At 41.7% G+C, this 19,266-nt stretch overlaps 2 protein-coding genes across 7 annotated transcripts in view; one reads left to right on the top strand and one right to left on the bottom strand.

The window, feature by feature from the left end:
• The window catches only part of METTL14 (methyltransferase like 14), a 65,662-nt gene that overhangs the window by 41,049 nt on the left and 5,347 nt on the right, over window positions 1-19,266 (top strand). The window contains exons 11-14 of one of the 3 annotated variants that reach the window (XM_037394374.1): window positions 499-591; window positions 1,989-2,105; window positions 4,797-5,007; window positions 8,255-9,755. In XM_037394374.1, the coding sequence (XP_037250271.1) occupies window positions 499-591; window positions 1,989-2,105; window positions 4,797-5,007; window positions 8,255-8,568 (735 nt within the window). In that variant the 3' untranslated portion in view covers window positions 8,569-9,755. Of the gene's footprint in view, window positions 1-498; window positions 592-1,988; window positions 2,106-4,796; window positions 5,008-8,254; window positions 9,759-19,266 lie in introns of those variants that run through there. The other 2 variants (XM_037394365.1, XM_037394355.1) reach the window with 2 other exon arrangements.
• SEC24D (SEC24 homolog D, COPII coat complex component) overlaps window positions 10,220-19,266 on the bottom strand; it is a 66,370-nt gene continuing 57,323 nt past the window's right edge. For 3 of the 4 annotated variants that reach the window (XM_037394307.1, XM_037394318.1, XM_037394327.1), the window contains 6 exons: window positions 18,018-18,156; window positions 17,457-17,575; window positions 15,911-16,090; window positions 15,197-15,388; window positions 14,581-14,670; window positions 14,045-14,185 (listed from right to left, as the gene is read on the bottom strand). In XM_037394307.1, coding sequence (XP_037250204.1) covers window positions 14,045-14,185; window positions 14,581-14,670; window positions 15,197-15,388; window positions 15,911-16,090; window positions 17,457-17,575; window positions 18,018-18,156 — 861 coding nt within the window. Of the gene's footprint in view, window positions 14,186-14,580; window positions 14,671-15,196; window positions 15,389-15,910; window positions 16,091-17,456; window positions 17,576-18,017; window positions 18,157-19,266 lie in introns of all 4 variants that reach the window. The other variant, XM_037394301.1, reaches the window with a different exon arrangement.

Genomic DNA, 19,266 nt, shown 5'->3' on the forward strand with positions numbered 1-19,266 from the left:
GAGAAAAAGTCTTTCCTGTACAGTAACAGGAATTAAGCTGTTCTTTTTTATGATGTGTCTTCATGTAAGTAACTCTTGGGGCTGAAAAGAAACAGAGCATTATTGCGCTGTTACTAGATTTTTTTGCTATACCAGTGGAATGATAAAATGAAGCAGAGGTTTGGAGGCAGGGAGGAGAGAAATCATGTGGGTTGCATTAATCTTTTAAGTCTAGAATTGTCTATGCAGATAAAATTTCTGTTAAAGAGAGTAATTAAGGCAGTCATCAGCTATGTTGAAAACATGCACTTGGGTACTGATAAGGTAACCCTTACAACATACTGTCTGGAAAACACTTTTAAGAGGATGGCCATAAATGGTATACAGGCTAACATCTTTAATGAAAGGGCTTCCTGATGGTTTCTGTGACAATGCTTCAACACCTAGTAATTATTCTTCCCAACATAATTGGTGATTTATATTTAATTCAGAAACTTGGTTTTTTATTATTATTATTAGATCATGAAATTGGAAATTGAAGAAATTGCAGCCCCAAGGTCATTTGTGTTTCTGTGGTGTGGTTCAGGCGAGGGTCTGGATCTTGGCCGAGTGGTAAGATGATGTTTTAATTCAATTTATCAGGGACAGGCTTAAGAGTTTATTTTTATCGTTGACTTTTTCTGCATAGAATTCTCAACTGTAGCTGCTGAGACATGTTTTGTTACTATGGTAGAGGATATATAATTTTAAGTGGATTAAATGAACTTAATTTACTGCTTGGATTAACTGTTTAGATACAGTTGCTGTGCCTGTGTGAGGAGGCATAGCTCTGCATGGTCTAGAGAGCCGTACTGCTGGCTGGTTGATGCAAGCAGGTTGCCGTGTTGAGTGCATGTGCAACATTATTTTTTTTTAACAGAAGACATAATAGTTTTCTGCCAGAAATATTCATGGTAGTAGAAAGGTGCTACTGTTTCATAAAGTGAGATAAAATTGGTTTTGTAGCACTGCTTATTTTCAGAAAACACCTGGAGTTTAAGTAGGTTTACTCTTGGTGAACTCCACAAAGCTTTACTTCCCTATAAGGTCCTGGAGTTTTAGAGTAATCTTTCCGTATGCCAGAGTAGCACCGCTTGTGTTGGGGGTGGTGGAATAAGAATTCCCACCTGGCTTTTGCTGTGCTGACACATTTTTTGATTAGTTTGAGCAGTGCTTTCTGTTAAAACAATACGGCATGTGTTAAAGGACGACGTGTAGTTACTAATCTGTTTGCATTAGCTGCTTTTCATTCTGAGGCTGGTTAAAGTGGCTGTTTCAGATTGATTTTGGTCACAGACACACTCAAGTAGCTGGGCAGCTCTTGAACACAGCAACAGCGAAATGAGCTTGAGTCCTTGATGCCCAGTTCCCTCCCTTTTCAAGATGACACTTAGAGGAGTTAAGTATTAAAAAGTCATGAAAGCGAGTAGGTTTTTTGTTGGTGTATGTTTTGGTGGTTTGGGGTTTTGTTACAAATACAGGAAACCCAACAAAGTGGTAGCAAAGGCTTTTGGCTATTTATCTTCCCATTTATAGAATTTTACATCGATGTGAAAAACTACCAGAGCGCAGGTGTATTAGTGGAGACAGGGCCAAGGCAGCTGATCACGACATTGCTCAGACTAATTTTGATTAGGTTAAGTGTCACTAGCTAAAAATGCACACATAGTTCCTTAGGGGATCTGTGCAGTGGTTAGATATTTAAAAAATAAAATAGAAGGAGTGTGTGTGTCATACGTAGCTAAGTCAATATGCCCATAAGCCTCTTTCTTTTTCTTTTTTTTAATTTTGTGTGTGGGTAGCTTGACAAAACATAGTACAGTCATGCCAGTAAACTGTTTCATTCATTTATAACAAATTTCTCTTCTAGCTATGCTTTAAGAAAAATCAAGTACCTGTATGAGTGTTCAGTTGAGGTTACTGAAGTTTTTGGTGTAGCGTGAACTGTTTTATCTGTTTATAATATTTAGTGTCTGCGCAAATGGGGTTACAGAAGATGTGAGGACATTTGTTGGATTAAAACGAATAAGAACAATCCTGGAAAGACCAAGACTCTAGACCCCAAGGCTGTTTTCCAAAGAACCAAGGTAAAGGTTTGGCTCAATTTGTCCTCTGTTGCCATTCTGTCTCTTGATGCTTAATGTAACACTTGGTGCTCCGCGGCAGCTGGGGACCTGCTTTTGGGAGAGCAGACACGAAGACTTCAGAGTTCTGTTCTGCAAAGCACACTATATGGAAATAAACATATTCCTAGGCTGAACGCTGAACTTCTGTCCCCTTCTTGACTTTAGTCAGTGTGAGGTATAGAAGTTTCATTTGCATTTAGCACTGCTTGGTAAATTCTGTTACAGATCTCTGATCTCTGTAATCCTCTTTTGAGCCTTGTTGAAATGCAGGCAGCTGAGGAGGGTTCATTGATTGATGGAACAAGAGTGAAATCCTGAGAGGGAAGATGGAAACTGAATAGAAAATTTTATTGTACGTTGCAATGTTTTTGACTTCTGGGATGTTTTGGTTATGGGTGAATGATTAAGTAGGCAGCTAGTCTTACTACTTAGTTAATCACTTTTGTGTGAAATGTGAGCTCCTTTCCAGATTAGAGGAGAAAACTTGCTGGTGGAGGAGGCCGTTTTGGATGGAACTAACTTAGCAGCAGAATTTGACTAAATCTAACGTCAAAAGAATTCTTTAAAACCGTAGATTATAAATAGGTGTGGTCATAAAAAATAGCTCTGGAAGGCTGGCTGATGGTTCTGAACGCACATGTGCAGGTGTGTGCCCAGAGCTTGACCAAGACAGAGGACTGAGGGACCATTGTTCAGCCAGCATCTCCTGACATCCTGAAAACAATAGGAATGCACAAGTGACTGAATCGGTCAGCTTGGTTTAAATTAAATGATGTGTTTTGGAGGATATTTATTGAAGAAGGTGCAGAGCAAAAAAAAAGTATTCTGATATAAGAGACTTAAATGTACATTAATCAAAAACTTAGAAAAATGTAGACAGGGTTCATGAAGAATTGTTTTGGGTATATATGTGGGTGAAACCGTGGCAGTTTTACTGCAAACAGACCATTGGCTGACAGTTAATAATTTGAAGTGTCACTAACCTCAGGTCTTCTTCCGCATCGATTAATTGTTCCTTAGTATTAAACATCCTCAACCCCGTCTCGGTTTTGCTATTTTTAGGAGTATAAACTTCCCTTTAAGGTTTCTGGAATCTTTCTTTGACTTGCATTTGCATTAATCTGAAGTTTGTTTGAAAGTGTTCCATGAGTTACAAGCATTTATAAGTATAAATACCGCATGTTGATTGCATATAGTATTGCAAATATGTGCAGCTTACTTACGAGGGAGAGGTTAAAAGTAACACAGGAGGATTTGGGGGGGACTTTGTCTAACGGAGGAGAATAATGTCTATCATTAGAGAATTTCTCTGTTTATTGAGCAAGGGTTGGGCTGAGGTCACTATAATAAACATTGAAAATTGAGCTAGCTTATTCTGACTAAATAAATAGTCTGTTGTGCAAGATGTATTTACCAGTGATTACACCAGCAAATGCTATCTTACTATGTTTAGTTTAGGCATCTCTTTAGAGGGACGCTTTATGCTGTGCCACCTGTTGTAGTGTCTAAGGTAGTAACGAATGGCATTCCATGTGTTACGGGAACAAAATGTTTTGGATTATTCCTCTGAATACTAGATTTAGGAGGCTTTGCTTGATGGGCAATTTGCTTAGCAGTATCCTTTAGTTAAACTTAAGGTATGGAAAGCCTGTTGCTTGGGTGCAGCTGACCAGCTGCACAGATTTGATAGGTCGCCTGTTCTGCCTTTTGTATTTATTTGCTCGCTCTTAAAACCCTTGCCAAAAATCTGGAAGTGATCCTACATACTCTTGTCTGCAGTTTCTTTTAGACCTGTCTGGTGGTGCTGAACGAGTCAGTGTTTTATGATACTGGGGGAAATAGCTCATCTGAGCTTTATACTCCCAGAAACAGAACTCTGAAATGAGTATGTAGAACCTTCTTTTCATCCCGTACCAATTACGGTGATTCCTCATTCATAGATTCTAAATCCTAGTCACTTAAATTTATCTACGGTGTTTCAGAGGAAAGGAAGGCAATGCATGCTTACGGTTAAAAGAACATTTTGAATGAATGCTGATGGAGTTGACTGAGAGTGCGTTGACAGTTTGATAGTGATTTTACTTTTTTGAATGCAGTGATATCTTCTAGAAAGGAATCTTGAGGGTGAAGGTTACTTTTGTAACAGAGGTACAACTTGAAAGAGTACATTTTATTTTCACTGACTGGCTGTTTTATGACTGAGAACTCTGAAAAGTATTTGTATGACTAAAGTTAGGATCATAATGGTGCTGCAAGCATTAATCATAATGAGGAGCTAGTCCATCACTCATGCCGTACCTTGTACTTGTTCCTTGTGGTGATTTCTCAGCCTTTCCAACTTGGAGCTCTAACTTTGCTGTAACTGAGGAAGTCCAAATATCTCAGCTTCCATTTGAGTTTTACCACTCTGTAGTGTAGTTTATCAAGCCAGACGGTTGAAACTACTTTCTGCTTTGTTTTCAAAAGGCACTTTGGGTAGTTCCAGCTTGTTCCTTTCTTCTAGTTCATGCTTTAGACTTTTCTCTGTATAAGATTAGAATCTACTCTGCCTGGAATTTCCTTTTCTCTCCATTGTGCTCAAACCATGGACACCTGTGCTGTAGCAGTATGTGTGGCATGTGACAGGTACTCTTCTGTGTTGTGTGTGTGCAGGAACACTGCCTCATGGGCATTAAAGGAACGGTGCGTCGCAGTACAGATGGTGACTTCATCCATGCTAATGTTGATATTGACCTCATCATCACAGAAGAGCCTGAAATTGGCAACATAGAAAAACCTGTAGAGATTTTTCACATCATTGAGCATTTCTGCCTTGGCCGCCGCCGCCTTCACCTTTTTGGAAGGGACAGTACGATTCGACCAGGTACCTGTTAAGTTTCTTTCTATCAAACACTTAAATTTTAATTTACTTCATTAACCCTCTTCCATCATCTGAGACCACTTGATGGGTTCTGACAGAAGCTGCCAGTAGTGGTTAATCCTAATGCATGATTCTTCTGCCAGGACTTGCACCAGCTGAGTAACTGCATTTCTGCCTATAACCCCATGTCCCCCACCATGGGATTCTGATACCACAGAAAGCCAGGTGAGCTTTCTTGGTGACTGCTCCATTGTGGAATTCTAGTCAGGAGTAAGAAAATCTACTGGACGGAGAAATTTCCCAGGTTTCCCACCCTCCTGTTCAGATAACTAACCAGCCTAATGTTCAGCAATAGAGGGATTGTGGCATCACTTGACAGTTCTCCCAGCGCTGTGACAGTAGCAAAGTGACTTCTGCTCTGGGTAATGTTCTGTCTCTCGTGATTAAATAGCAGAAAGTTTTGCTAGAGCTAAAGATCTCACATGCGTATTTTCTCCGCCAGAATCTCAGTCTGACGGTGAATCCTGAGCCTGTGTTGCAGGAGCATCGTATAGAAGTGATATCACAGTTAGGTTATAATTCCTAATATTATTATTATTATTATGTTTGGGAGCAAGACCAAGTCACAAATCTAGTTTAATGTTGCTTACTGTTAAGTTTTGGTTTATAAATAGTCATTTTTAGAAGTAAATACTTGCTCAAACAATAAGACCTTTACGCTTTTGTGTTGTCCATGTTCTAATTGAAGATAAATGCTGAAATTATTCTGTTTTCTGCTGGAATACTGAAATGTAGAATTTCTGTCCTTTTAGGTTAATCTTCTGAATTATTCCTTTCTAGTAAACTTTTATTTTTGCACTTAATATTGAAGTAAACTCTACACTAGCTCTAAAAATTGAAATGTCTCACGTGCAAGACAGTGTAGCAGAATTCTCTGTCTTGCAAAATCTGTATCGGTGTCTTAAAGAAGTTTCTGTGTGTGTCATAGGTCAGACAGCAGATCTCAGGGAGGTGCTTTTTTGTTTTACATGAGGATCTGTCAGTCATAGAACTGTTGTTTGGAAAGTCTATGACAACTATCAATTCTGTCATTTTTTTCAGAAAATAATTTTTGGTTAACCAGTGTTTTCACCTGTTTGTGTTTAATTCATCAGCAGGTATAACAAAGTTCAGCTGAAATTACTTTTTTCCCCCATGTGCCATGTGGTTATGCTTTTCAGGAGCATGATTTCTGTCTCTAAACTGATTTTAAATCCCCGCGAGCTTAGTGCTGGTCCTGTTGCCAGTATCTGAAGGTGCAGTGTCTTACAGTGGATGCTGCAGCTGGCATGATAAAAAAAATGGGTAGAAATACATGAATCAGATGGAAGGTAGCTGCGTTTTATTTGTTTTGATGGTCAGGCCTTGCAATTTATCATGCATAAGTGATGAAGGACTTTCACTGCAGGAAAATGGAGACTAGAAGAATAGAATCTGTTTTGACACCTTTTTTAGACTTTTGTGTCTGCTGTCAGTGATGTTCCTGCACGAAAGCCTAGTGTGAAATACAGCTCAGCAGTCCTCTTTCTTTCAACTACCAAGGAGTGCTGGAGCTGACAGACTCTATACCTCATGTTATGGGTAGTGCAGTCGTACTCTGGGGGCTGATGGATACTGTCAGTCTCTGAGTGATTGCTGGTAACAGAGGCCCTTTTCAGAAACAGGTGGCAGGGATGTGGGGGCAGGTGCTATGGCTGCGATTGCTTTAGGTTCCTTCAGCAAGTTTGTGTAACGCTGCTTTCCCCTACGTACAGGTGAATAGTTTGGATGACAGAGAAACAGACACATGGCCTGGGCTGCTGCACGTGAATGCCAGTACTGAATGCTATAAAAAAAACGTGCTTACTCTTTTTACTGCAGTTGGAGTAGGATGTATAACAGTGTGCAAGCTGCAAGTAACAGGTTACCTAAATAAATCTCAAGGTGCTGTTTCTCTCTTGCTCATACAACTATGGAGCAGTGATAACTGGCCGTTCTTATTCTTTGACTGGCCTTTGGCTTGAATGTCAATGCTGATGTCACTCAGAGTTCTGTGGGCTGTTCTGGTGTCTGTGTGTGGAGGGGGCTGTTCTGTAGAAAGAGACGTTCGGGTATTATTTCAGTGCCGCTGCGGGTGAATGCTCATGCGTTAATGTCCCACAGGGTCAGCTTAGTCTGATTCAGCTTTTGTATTTTTTAAATGTGGTGGTCACCCTGGAATTGCATTACATACTTCAAATCCTGTACTCATCACAGATCCTCACAGTGCGCTGTGAAGTATGAAGTCCTAAACCACGCCACCCCACCCCCTTTTTTTTTTTTTTTTTTTTAATGTGCAGGAAGCAAGGTAAATGTTACATAAATTCCCAAGGTAAAGAGAGCAATGATATTGGTTTGTTTTTTTTTTTTAAATTCTTCTTTTCCTTATAAGCATGTTTTTGAGTCACTAAGCTACGTTTTTCTTCATTAATATATGATACAACTGAAAATTGAATTCCCACCGATATTGTTAAGTGGTCCGAGTCCCACTTTATGTCCGAAAACTACTTTAGCTCATAATATGAAAAGGAATGTGCTTGTTTTAAATGTCTGCCTGCCTTGATTCACTTGGTGTAGCTGAGGAGCCCCCTGAATGTTTGCGCATAGACAGGTTAATTTAACTCTTTAGGCTCTATTTTCATATCATGTGGGCTTCAATGGAATCGTTATTTTATTGTGTTTCCAGGTCTGTGCTTCCAGCATGCTGTGCTCCTACGTGCGCTGTCACAGCTGCTTTCTGGAGACAAAATTATCTAACCCAAGTTTAAATGCCTTTTAAAAAGGGGAGAAGGAGGCGGAGGATGGTCTTTTTAAACTAGATGAATTTACTGATCAGGTTTAGTCTGGTCTCAGAGGGGCTTGAAAACATTGCGGTGGTGTAAGAACAAGTAGGAAGGAGGGAGAAGGGGACTTACAAAACCACAGTGTGAATGTTCCCATAGCCATGTGTAAAGAAAAAAAATAATAATGAAAAAAAAAAGAAGCCCTTCTCCAAAGAAACGCCAAACTAAAATCTCAACTTTTCAACAACTCTGGTGTTTCCAGAGGTGACCTTTTCATTCCATTCAGTACAGGGGACACGTGGACAAGTGTCTCTTATCACTAGAGCGCTCATTTACTAGGAAACAGACAGTAATGGCCTTGGAGCGTGGAGTTTGTTCTTGCTTTTGTTGACTCTGCTTTTGTTCCCCAGGTTGGCTGACCGTAGGCCCCACGCTCACAAACAGCAATTTCAATGCAGAAACGTACTCTTCATACTTCACAGCTCCGAATTCGCACCTGACCGGCTGCACCGAAGAGATCGAGAGACTTCGGCCCAAGTCCCCCCCACCCAAGTCCAAGTCTGACCGTGGAGGTGGTGCTCCACGGGGAGGAGGAAGAGGAGGCACTTCAGCGGGCCGAGGAGAAAGGGGCAGAGAGCGGAACAGAACTAACTTTCGGGGTGAGAGGGGTGGCTTCAGAGGGGGGCGTGGAGGTACCCATAGAGGAGGCTTCCCCACCCGCTGATGCCTGGTCGGTAATTGCTCCTTCCCCCAGGCCTATGCCTCACCTCTCATACTTTTTCTTAGTCTTGTTTTTGCTAAAGTGATTTATTCTGGGGACTCAGGCTAGAGGACTGTTAATGGTGTGTTCGGTGCGAGCGGTGGCAGATAGGCTGCCCTCAGTGAGCGGCTGCACTCGCCTCACCTGCCCCTGATGGTGCTGAGCTCGGCCTCCGGACAGCTACTGGTTGGCAAATTGGGCACGCCGTTTCTTCCAAGCACCGATAGGACTGAAGATCCTTGCTCTTCCCTTCAGAAACTTGAAAGATGTGGGCTTTTTGAAACTCATTTCCTTCCGAACATGGATTCCTCTTCCTTCTTTAGAGGGTCAGGTCCGAACTGGCTCGGATTAATATGATGGAAAGGGCAGGAATCGCAGTGCCCAACTGCATGGCCGTAGCAGACTTACTCTCTTATTCATAGAAGAAAAAGTCTGTGTCTTTATTGACACCTGTTTTAACTTCTCTGAAACCAAGGAGCAAACAATAAATAGAATTCTATTTTTTCTTATTTGGTTTAAATTTCCCAAATTATTCCTGGGAATAGGGAACACATTTATTTTTCATTTGTGGTGTTTGTTCTCATGTCTGGAGGGGGGAGAGTGGTAATGCTGTGCAGTCATGTGTTGTGTTTCACGGAAAGGAAGAAGCTGTGTACGGTCCGGAACTTCTGTGTAGGTCTGGATTGCTCCTTGAGGAGAGCTTTTCACCCAGAATCTGTTCATAATAGCCTTGTTCTTTGGTAGGGAAACCCGGTTTTATTGGCAAGTAGTAGACCTTGTTGGAGGTCGTATGGGAACCGTGAGGTGATGTGAGTGCTTCCTGAAAGGGTCACCTGGGCAGCGAGGGTGTGGTGATCAAACGGAGGGCTCTGCTTTGCCTGTGGGCCGCTGGTGGCCCGCTCCAGAGTACAGCGTGGAAAGCAAGCAGCTCGCTTCGGTATGTGCAGTGTTTGTGTTTAGCAGAACCACAACTCTGAACTTCTCGGTCCGTACGTGGTAGACTGAGCGAACCTGGCTGTTGACATCTCAGGCTTAGGTGTGGATTTTTGAAAACTGGCTTTTAAGTATCACAGTGTTTCTCTGTTGAAGCCTAGCTTTTAAATAACTGTCCTGTAAAGTGGTGGATTATTAAACTTGTTTATCAAGGCTAATGTTGAAATACCTTTCTTAATATTTTGTGGGTTTGTTCTCCTTGCCTTTTTGGAATTGCTAAGTTTTACCATGGTTTCCTCCCTGCTGTTGTAAAAGATCATGAAATCTTGGCACAGACTTTTGTAGGGGCGGTCAGCTCCACGGCCTCAGCAGTGTGCTTGGTATGGGCCTGCTGAAGTGCAAACAGCTCGTCTGTGGTTGACTGTGGGTGACCGTTTGTTTCTTGTTACACATGCACACCTGAAGAGCAGCTGGATTTGGGGGCGGGGTGTTTTAGGGGTAGTGCTGATGCAGCGGCCTGCCCGAGACTGCATGGAACAGCAGCTGGCAGAAGTGCCACAGGAAGAAAACTTCCTCATGCTTTTGCCGTAATCAAGTTTTTACTTGAGAAGTAAATGCTGGAGGTGCTTAACCTTAGGAAGGTTGCTTTTGTGCTGCTGGATATCTCTTGAATCTCTCTCTCTTTTTTTTTTTTTTTTTTTCTCCCTTCTGTTAGTAGATGATGTTGATTCCCATTTCCAGCCTTTAATTACATGTCCATAGCTCAGTTCAGTGCACAGGCTGCTCTAACGTAGATCAGGCTTACACTGAAGAGGAGACTCAAAAATAACTGGTTGAGATGTGCATCTATCCGTTTGCAAAAGTTGGGGTGCTGCTCAAGATGTCAGTGACTTGGGAAATTAATTGCACGTGGTCTTGTAAAAAGAATTCCACTAAATAAATCCCGCTTGATTGTGCAGAGTTAAGATTCTTCATTTTTTTGCCCTCCAAGCTGAAACAGCTAAAGTGTAGCGTAAGGAAAAAAGGATACTGCACCAGAGGGTGCTGGATTGGATCTACCTGGCTGGGCCAACTTCTCCAGGGAACTGTAATGTACACGTTGTTAACAAGCAACTGACTGTACTTTTTTAATTGAGGTTAACAGACAAGGAGATAGAGCTTTCCACACAGCCCCTGTGATGAGATACCGGCCGGCCATAATCTGAAGGTGGTGGTTCACCAGTGGGAGGTTGCCTGTCAAGGTAAGACAGGAGTGCCTGGGTGCGTGTACCCAAAGGCTGTGTGTCACATACTCGGGGCTGTGGAGGTGATACTTGGAAAATCCCGTAGTATTTTTGTATTAGTTATACAGTAAAAACATGAGGACATTTTTTAAACATTGTTGATTTGGACCATAGCTAAAGTGGCGTCTAGAGATGAAAAGCTTTTAATTTCATTACCAGTTTGTCAGTTAATTTCTCAGTTGCAATGCTTTAATAGGAAGCTAAAGCTCATGATCAGTGAACTGATGAATACTTTTATTTACCACAATGAAGACTGACTTGGAGATAAAAAAAATAAGTTTCTTCTTCTCCAATTTTATGAAAGGCATGAAGCCACCAGTCTTGACGGGATGTCTAGCTCTTGTCTCACTGTTCTGGGAGAGGCTTTTAGTGCTTTGAATATCTTAGACCCTGTATGAATTAAGTGAAGGATTTGATAATGGCACTGACAAGGTACTGGAGTTATCTCGCTCCATGGAGTGGGAACTGGTCTGAAAATTAAAAGACGAGTTGTGATTTGACAATGGGAATTAAACGGCATTAAGTGATGAATTTTAGATACTCAAATATTTGTTTTAAAAACTTGGAGGGAAAAGGAATATCCAGAATGCACTTTAGAAAAGAACTAATGAAGACTTCAAGCCTTATTTCTTGAATGATCCTTGTTTTAAGGATACATTGAGTAACTAAAAGTGACAGACCAACCCACAGCTTGTGTGTACAGTAGAAAAAACAATTTCTCCTTCTAGAATCAGTAAAGTCAGCGGCAACTGTATTGTTCTCATGGCAGTTGCCCAGTGTAATGGGATGAAGGTCAACTTACCAACGTGGAGGAAAGCTCACTAATCCTTGTCAGGTTATGGTCGTTCTTGTGGGTGTTAAAGCAAGCAGGTAAGTTCTGCGGTGAAACTTGAAGTGATTACAACTATTGCAGCAATTGCAAAGGAAAAAAAGAAAAAAGACCTATACTATAAATCAGAGTTGAATATTACAGTCCTGCCATTTATGCTGGAGACAAGACTTGCACCTGCAGTATGTGTGGTAACTTCCACGACTGCTGCAGGAGCTGCTGTATCGACATGTCTGTATCTCTGTGCTGGCTTAGCCATGGTGATGTCCTCATGTAGGTAAAATTAACTGCATGTGAAAGGCTGGAGCACTGACGAATTAGCTGTGCACATGTAAATAGCTTTGTCTTACTGCAGCTTGGTTCTATGTAGCACCACTGTGCCTGAAATCCTGGTGTTCCCTTGGCTTTGCCAGTGCGCAGTGGCATCTAGGCTTCGCTCCAGCCGTCTGGGTGTGAAGGGGGGTGCCCAAAAGCAGCTGGTCAGTGGTGCTTGCGTGGCCTGCGCTGGCCAAGGAGAAGATGCCTGCAGCTCTGGCGCAGACACAAGCTTCGGGCCATTGGCAAACTCCATGGAATAAGGTAAGGAAATGGGTTCTGGGCAAGCGTGGCTGCGGCGGGAGCTGTCTAGGTGAGCAGCTCCCCAGTTTCCTGCCTCTGAGGGGACACTCCCATGCGCTGCAGTTGACACGGACTTGGTTCAGCAGGGCTGGAGGGCAGGAACCCTGAGGCCAGTTTTCGTTGCTAGCTGTACTAAAGCAGCCTCTGTCCTGACATGGGGTACTAGTTCAGATGCTACAGTTTTAAGAGGTGCTTGAGAGCTTTTGGTAGAGAAAGAGCATTTAAAAAAATGAAGATAACATAGTTTCAAGAATAAACATACATGATGATTATATTTAATAATTGCTTATTTCTTTATACATAGAGTTGCTGGTGTCACTTTACAAAGTACACTGCTTTGGAATGGCAACAAATACTTTTTACAGGGTAGTGTTCAGCTAAAAAGTGCTTGTCTCGGCAGCTGAATTCAGTCCGAGGATCCTTTTGTGATATAGCCACTTATTTCAAGAGCTTTCAGTCAATGCACACAGATAAAACTCTTTCGATAAGCTGTCAAACTAAAAAATATGCATCCTGACTGCTTATCATCTTGGATATTACAATGACTAAGTAGCAACACTATCATGTCTAAAGGCACTTTTTTTTTTTTTTTTAAATGAGTCCCAACTCTTACCCTTACTTTTGAGGGTGTTTTGCTTTCTCTGAAACACGGATGTTTGTAATGAGCTTTTCAAGTTTGGAAAAGTTCAAACCTCACGTGCAGAGGCACTGGTCCTAAAGATACAAACTGATGAAGTATCTGAGGTAAACAGCTCTTCCAAAGACTTTGGCTTCTAAATTCTACCTTAAATATTGAGATTAGCAGAGGCTTATTTCTCAAAGTGGTGACTGTTGAATAAATCAGTCATGCGAGAGGAGGTCACTGTAATAGAACTGGTATTAAACAAGAGGCTTGCTTTTTATAGCACCACAAACCACCTTTGGTTAATATGTCAACTGTCCTTACCGTTGACCTGCCACTGAAATTCTGAGGGACAGATGTTATCAAAGTTGTATTTGGAATATTCCAGTTAGCAAATGTACTAAATACAATGTTTGATTTCTAAAATGCAATTAAATAGTATGCTAAATTAATTGCTGCCCTTAACACTCGAGACGTGTACCGTAACAGTGCAGCATTATTGGCCAAACGGATTGGTTAAGTTTCCTCAAGTCCAGTTATAAATGAAGGCGTCTCTGTGTCCTGGATAATGCCGCGTGTGGAAGGTGACCCAGAGCTCCGTTTCTGTAGAAAGTAATACTTGTCCCTTCCAGGAAAAAGGATTACTTTTTAGAGATTAGCTTTCTGTGAAGAAGTACTCAACGTTGAACCACATGATTACTACAAATCTGATTCAACTGTATGCCTTCACTTAGAAAAAGCAGTGTTTTTTAATTTTTTTCCACTTCTGTATAAGTTTTTAGCACGTTTCCTGGCTCTTGTACAACTTACGACTAGCAAAAGGAGTAATTAAAGAGTTTTCTAAATTGATAAATGCATACCATATGCTTTGAAGTGTTGACAGTTTGAAATCTGGCAATGCACTAAGAGAAAGAGTCAGGACTCCCAGAAGATTAATACCTGAGTGCAGAACTTCCTATCCTACAGCTCAATAAGTAAGCTAAATACTCAGAGAGAGGATGTGTGAGGTGAAACTGTACAAAAAGAGCACAGCAAAGGTTCACTAAAGCACAGCAGAATATTCCTCTGGCTGCAGTGGAGCTGTGGGCCAGCCTTCAGGCACCAGTGACTGTCCCTCTTAGAAAATAAGGAAAGATGAATTATAATTGAGTTTCCTTAACTGAGCAGCTGGCAGATCTCCTTGTGAACACAGCATAAGAAATCCACGTAAGAAGGCCCTCCATAAATACTCTTGTCTTCTACTAGGAACTGTCGGAAAAGCATCTCTGGCTGCTCCCGCTGTTTCACTATAACCAGCTGAAAAGATAAGAGATGTGTATTTTTAGGATATAGTTATACCACATGGCAGTACCCTCTTCCTCTGTCTATTACCGTATGCTGCTGGGGGCAGGCCGGGAACCCAAACTAATCAATCTCTCTGTTCCAGTATTTATGAACACAGGAGAGAGACACTAGTGTGAATTGAGGTTTCCAGATTTAAAATGGTAACCTCGAGACTCTACTACCTCTGAACAGTTTCTTTTGATTAAGAATGGGCACATTTGAGATGCTTGTGCCTACAGTGCATGCTGGAACTCGCTGCTGAGGTACAGGAAAATTCCTGGTGTGGAAAAACTTTTATGGTTACTGATGAGTTCTGTCAAAACCGGTAGTGCTCTTCTGGAGAATGAGTTGAGGCAGAGAGAATTTACCTTCATAGTGTAGGGCTTCTGGCTCTGGATATGCTCCAGTATTGACTTCAGTTTCTTAGAAAATGGACTATCCAGGTCAGGCAGCGATGTCTGTTGGGAGGAAAGCATGGCAGGTGGTTGTATTCCAGTCACATCTCTTTCTTAGGAATTTAGTCAAGGCTAGCTGCTGATATGCAAGTTACTGTGGATTTCATTCTAAACTGGGAGATGCCATCTCCTTCACAAAAATGTCTCTCATTTGTCTAAACCATTTTTCAATATACAATAATAACTATATGAAAATTCATTATCATAAGAAATGTCAACTATTGCAAAGTGCTTTATTCCAATTTCAGCAATACACATTCATTAGGACTTTCAGTATCTGCAACAGTGAAAATTTAAGAAGGTTTAAAAATGTTGTGAAAGCTTCTCTCCTGTAAGCTTTTACATTCTGAACACTTTACTAAACTTTTATGTATATTAAGACACTTCTGATGTCTTAGCACCTTCTGCTGGTCATCTGTTTCTGCTTTTAGTTCAATGATGAAAATCTACCTTAGTAGTTTCTCAGATTAGCAGCCTGGCCTTACTAAATCATCAGTTCTGAAAAAGGGACTAGTCTCTGTCTACTCACAGCCTCCGCGCTGATGTGTGCAAAGGATGGCACGTTGAATAGCCCTTGGATGAGCTCGGGGGGCGCGCTGACTCCCAGCCACAGGAACAGACTCAGACCGTTGGCCAGAAGGAAGGCCCCTCCTTCTGACAGACGTTCCTCAGAGCAGCGGACAGCAGCTGGGACAGTGTCACTTTTCAGGTCCAGGCTGTGCTGTGGGGCAGAAATGCACAGGCGTTGTGGACTTGGTAACTTCAAGATGACTAAAGCTCTTAGTAGATACTGAAAAGTAACTATTGAAAGGTTTAGTACATCTTAGTGGTTCCTTTCCCGATTAGAGGAATTGGAAATCAAACCACCTCTTCTTTTCCAGTTACCACAGTGTGCGCAAAGGGACACCTGACGTCAGTGGGGAGACACTTGCACACTGTATTGATCTTTACTGAAGCTGGCATCTTTCGTTAACCTGGACAAAAACCTTGCTAAAAGTACAGTGAGATTCTTTGAGGATGCTGATGACTGACAGCGTTACTTTTCCATTACGCTAGAGGTTCCACCCTCCCTCCTCAATGTAGTTCAACTAGTAATTACACCACAGTAAAAACATAATCCAGCACGGTAGTGTAACACTTGCCCAGGAGACAGAATCTTTTCTGCATCTGCGCAATTATAAAACCACAGCACAGTGCAAATGGCTCCCCTGAAAATGAGCAGCTGTGCAGACAACATACTCACAATGGGCAGGAGCTGCGGATAGAAGAACAACTGTGTGTCGGCCACCCCCATAGCCATGACCAGCTGCCGATGGTAAGCTCTCTCGTCGGTTGCAATTTCTGGCCTGCCAACTAGCACACAGCTCTTCAGCAGACAGTTCATGTACACTGGCAGCACCTTCATTGCATCCGGAAGGATGAGCTGAGAGGCAGAGGAAGCTTGTTAGTTAATAGAGCCCATGTGCTTGGGAACGAGACCTGGACTTTCAAACATTTAAATAAACCGCTGCTTGTTTTCTTTGATTAAAGAGGAAAAAAGCCTAGAGAACGACTTTGTATGTGCCATTTCAAATCAGACAGGACAGGTCTGGATGTGAATAAATTCCAGTTTTTGATTACTGGAAGCAGTGCATGGTATGCGAAAGCCTTAGTCTTCTCCAAGCTGAACTGTCAGTACGTAGAGAGGGATAATGTAAAAGGAAACAACTGTTGCTTTTCCTAGAGCACTGAATTTTAAGTCATATAATTAGGATGTGCCAATAATTCTAATCTATACATTACATTCAAAAAGAAGAAAGAATTACCAAATACAGTTCAGAAGAGATTAAAAAAATAATCTAAATCAGATGCTTCCAACATTGTCGGTCCTTTGCCCTTCCTATTAACTTCAGCATTAATCTACAGACCTGCCAGCTGTTGTTCAGAAGTGTCAAAGCCAACCATTCCTGCCCTCTAATTATTACAGTGTCCCAAATCTAATTTCCTGGCAACTCAGGAATCCCCATCGCCTTTAGAAGTTAAAATTCAAATGCTTAGAGGATTTGGATTTAGTTCAGCCATCTTTGGGTAATTGTTTGAAACAGAAAAAGACCTGTTAGAGAGTTGCTGAAAGGATCTGAAAACACTTAACTGTTGGTTCAGTCAGACCTCCCCAAATGTTCTGAATATATAGAAGAACAGGCTGAAAATAATAGCAATGCCTTGACAGAATCTTCCATTAGCGTGCAATGTAAGTAATCAGGCTCCAGAGCTTCTACCTACCCTTAGTAAATAAAGGAGTTAACAGACTGTTACCTTAAGCACCATGGATTTCTAGCCACTTTGCCACCCGCGCCCCCCCCCTGGAGTTTGGCCCCATCTAGACCTCAGGTATTTGTCATTCCAGCACACCTGAGACACCTACCTACAAATTCAGATTGTTTGCTAAGATAATGTTATTTTCATTTTTTAACACCAACGTCTTATTCGTCAAAAATTAGAATACTGAAATCTTTAACAATGTAAGAAGAAAACAGGAAAGCTTTGTGAGTCAGCCTGTAATTCCAGCAGGAAGGAAGAGGCTGCCTCAGCTCCTCTGTGTGAATACGGTCATCAGTGGCCTCAGTGGCACTGCCATTTGTTCATCCTCCGTGTGTTGTAATTGCCACCATTGAATCCCACCTGTCATTCATTATATTTGAAAGAAAAGGGGAAGTCTGTCCTGAAATTTCCCTTTCTGGCACTGCTGATATTGCAGGGGTGATCGCTCAGCTGTGGCAGGGGGAGGGCTGAGTTCAGATGTGTTTTACCTGGCTTACTGCTGACGGGCTGGCACAGTTCTTCCTGTAGCATGCCAGCATGTGAGCTGTCTGGCTCACCAGGATCTCTCTGACCGTCTTCAGTGGCTGGCTTAGGATAGCTTTAAAAGCTACAAGCACAGAAGAATAAAAGAGCGTGCTAAAGATGGACACATACTCTTGAACTATCTATATTCTGCTAGCTTCTGGTTTTACTAACCTGATGGCTGTGGCTCTTTAATTTTAGCCTTGTTTTACAGACAGCATCTTGGAGGATGGTGATTCACCTTTGCCAACGCCCACCCCCCAAACCTCCAACACTATGCTAGGATGTCCATTCTATACTGTGCCTATACCGTCTGTGCATTACACGTTCCTGACTAACCTCACAAGCACTACTTGCATGGCAGTATGGCAACAATATCTAATACATTTGTCTTTTCAATCGTATAATACTTAAAAGTTGCTTGGGCTGGGAGCAGGCAAATTCCCCCCTAGGTAATCACTTCAGTTCCCTTTCTTCCACCCCCCCAAAGTAAAAAAGGAAACTAAATCAGTCTGTTATAGCTTTACCTGACTTAGCAAAGAAGTTGATAAGCGCATCTGTCTCACAAGTCTTGTAGACATCAGCTAACTGGGAGCTACAATTTAAACCTATATTGTGTATGCGAAGTCTTCTTTGTCCGCTTACTGATGTGTAAAGGACAGCACACTGCAACAGAGGAACAAATTAACATTTATTTCAAAATAAAAAGCTTCTGTCGTGCAAGAGCCACCTACTTTGTGCGTAAAAGGCACATAATTACTTCTGAAGATGGCTTTGCCTTGAAATGCTGCTGTCCTCTGTAGGACCAACAGACCTGTATTTTTAACGGAAGTATATTACACATTATAAAAGTCACTAATATTAAAATTATAAAAAATATTATGACTGATGGAAAGGGTTATTACTCTCACTTGTTACACCCTGATGGCATCATCTGAAAATAAGAGACCACTGAATGTAAATTGGTTAGTTATTAATTGTGTAATGTCTGAACAGTTCAAATAAGTATCTGAAAAGACATAATAGGAGAGCTAAAGAAGCTTGCTGAGAAGTACTCTGCCCATCACATCAGCTCTTGGTAAAAACACTGCAAGAAAAACTTCCCCATCTTGAAAAGCTGAGTGGTTCTTTTTACATGGGTAAGTTGCTTATGAAGCGACATGAGAGATTCTGCTAACCCATGTATCCTGCATCTACCGTGGGCTTCCATATTAAAAATTGAGGGTGTCATTTAAGAATTCCCTTACAACTCCAACGCTACTTCAGTGTATTGTATGACCCAAAGCCTGCAGGGCAAACGCAGACCCAGGGTACTGTGGTCTGCCTTGCAATAGATACTTCCACAAGTAGCTGTCATATGAAAGAGCTGTAAATGCAACATCTGCATGGCGTATGTAGCAGCACCATGGCTCTAGGCAGCAGCATTTCAGCCATACCAAACTGGCTGTTTCACGGTGCTGTTTTCTTACAGGGGTTAACTGCTGACATATGAAATGTATTTAATACTAAAACGAAGAGCCAACTAGCTGGCAAACTAAAAGGCAAGCAGAACAGAAAAAGTTCAGATAATTGTGTGGCTTAAAGTTTAAAACCTTGCAAGCTATAACATTTTCTGTCATTAAACAAAAAAAAGGTCATGACTACACATCCAGAGTAGTAAAAAACCACCTCCCATTATCTGGCAACAGGTGGGATGCTCCCTGACAAAAGATGTTTCACAAGTCTGCTGGCCATTTACGCAGAGAAATATCAGTTATTGCCCAAGTGGCGTTTCTG

This window comes from Falco rusticolus, chromosome 1, assembly GCF_015220075.1.
Source record: "Falco rusticolus isolate bFalRus1 chromosome 1, bFalRus1.pri, whole genome shotgun sequence".
Classification (NCBI taxonomy): Eukaryota; Metazoa; Chordata; class Aves; order Falconiformes; family Falconidae; genus Falco; species Falco rusticolus.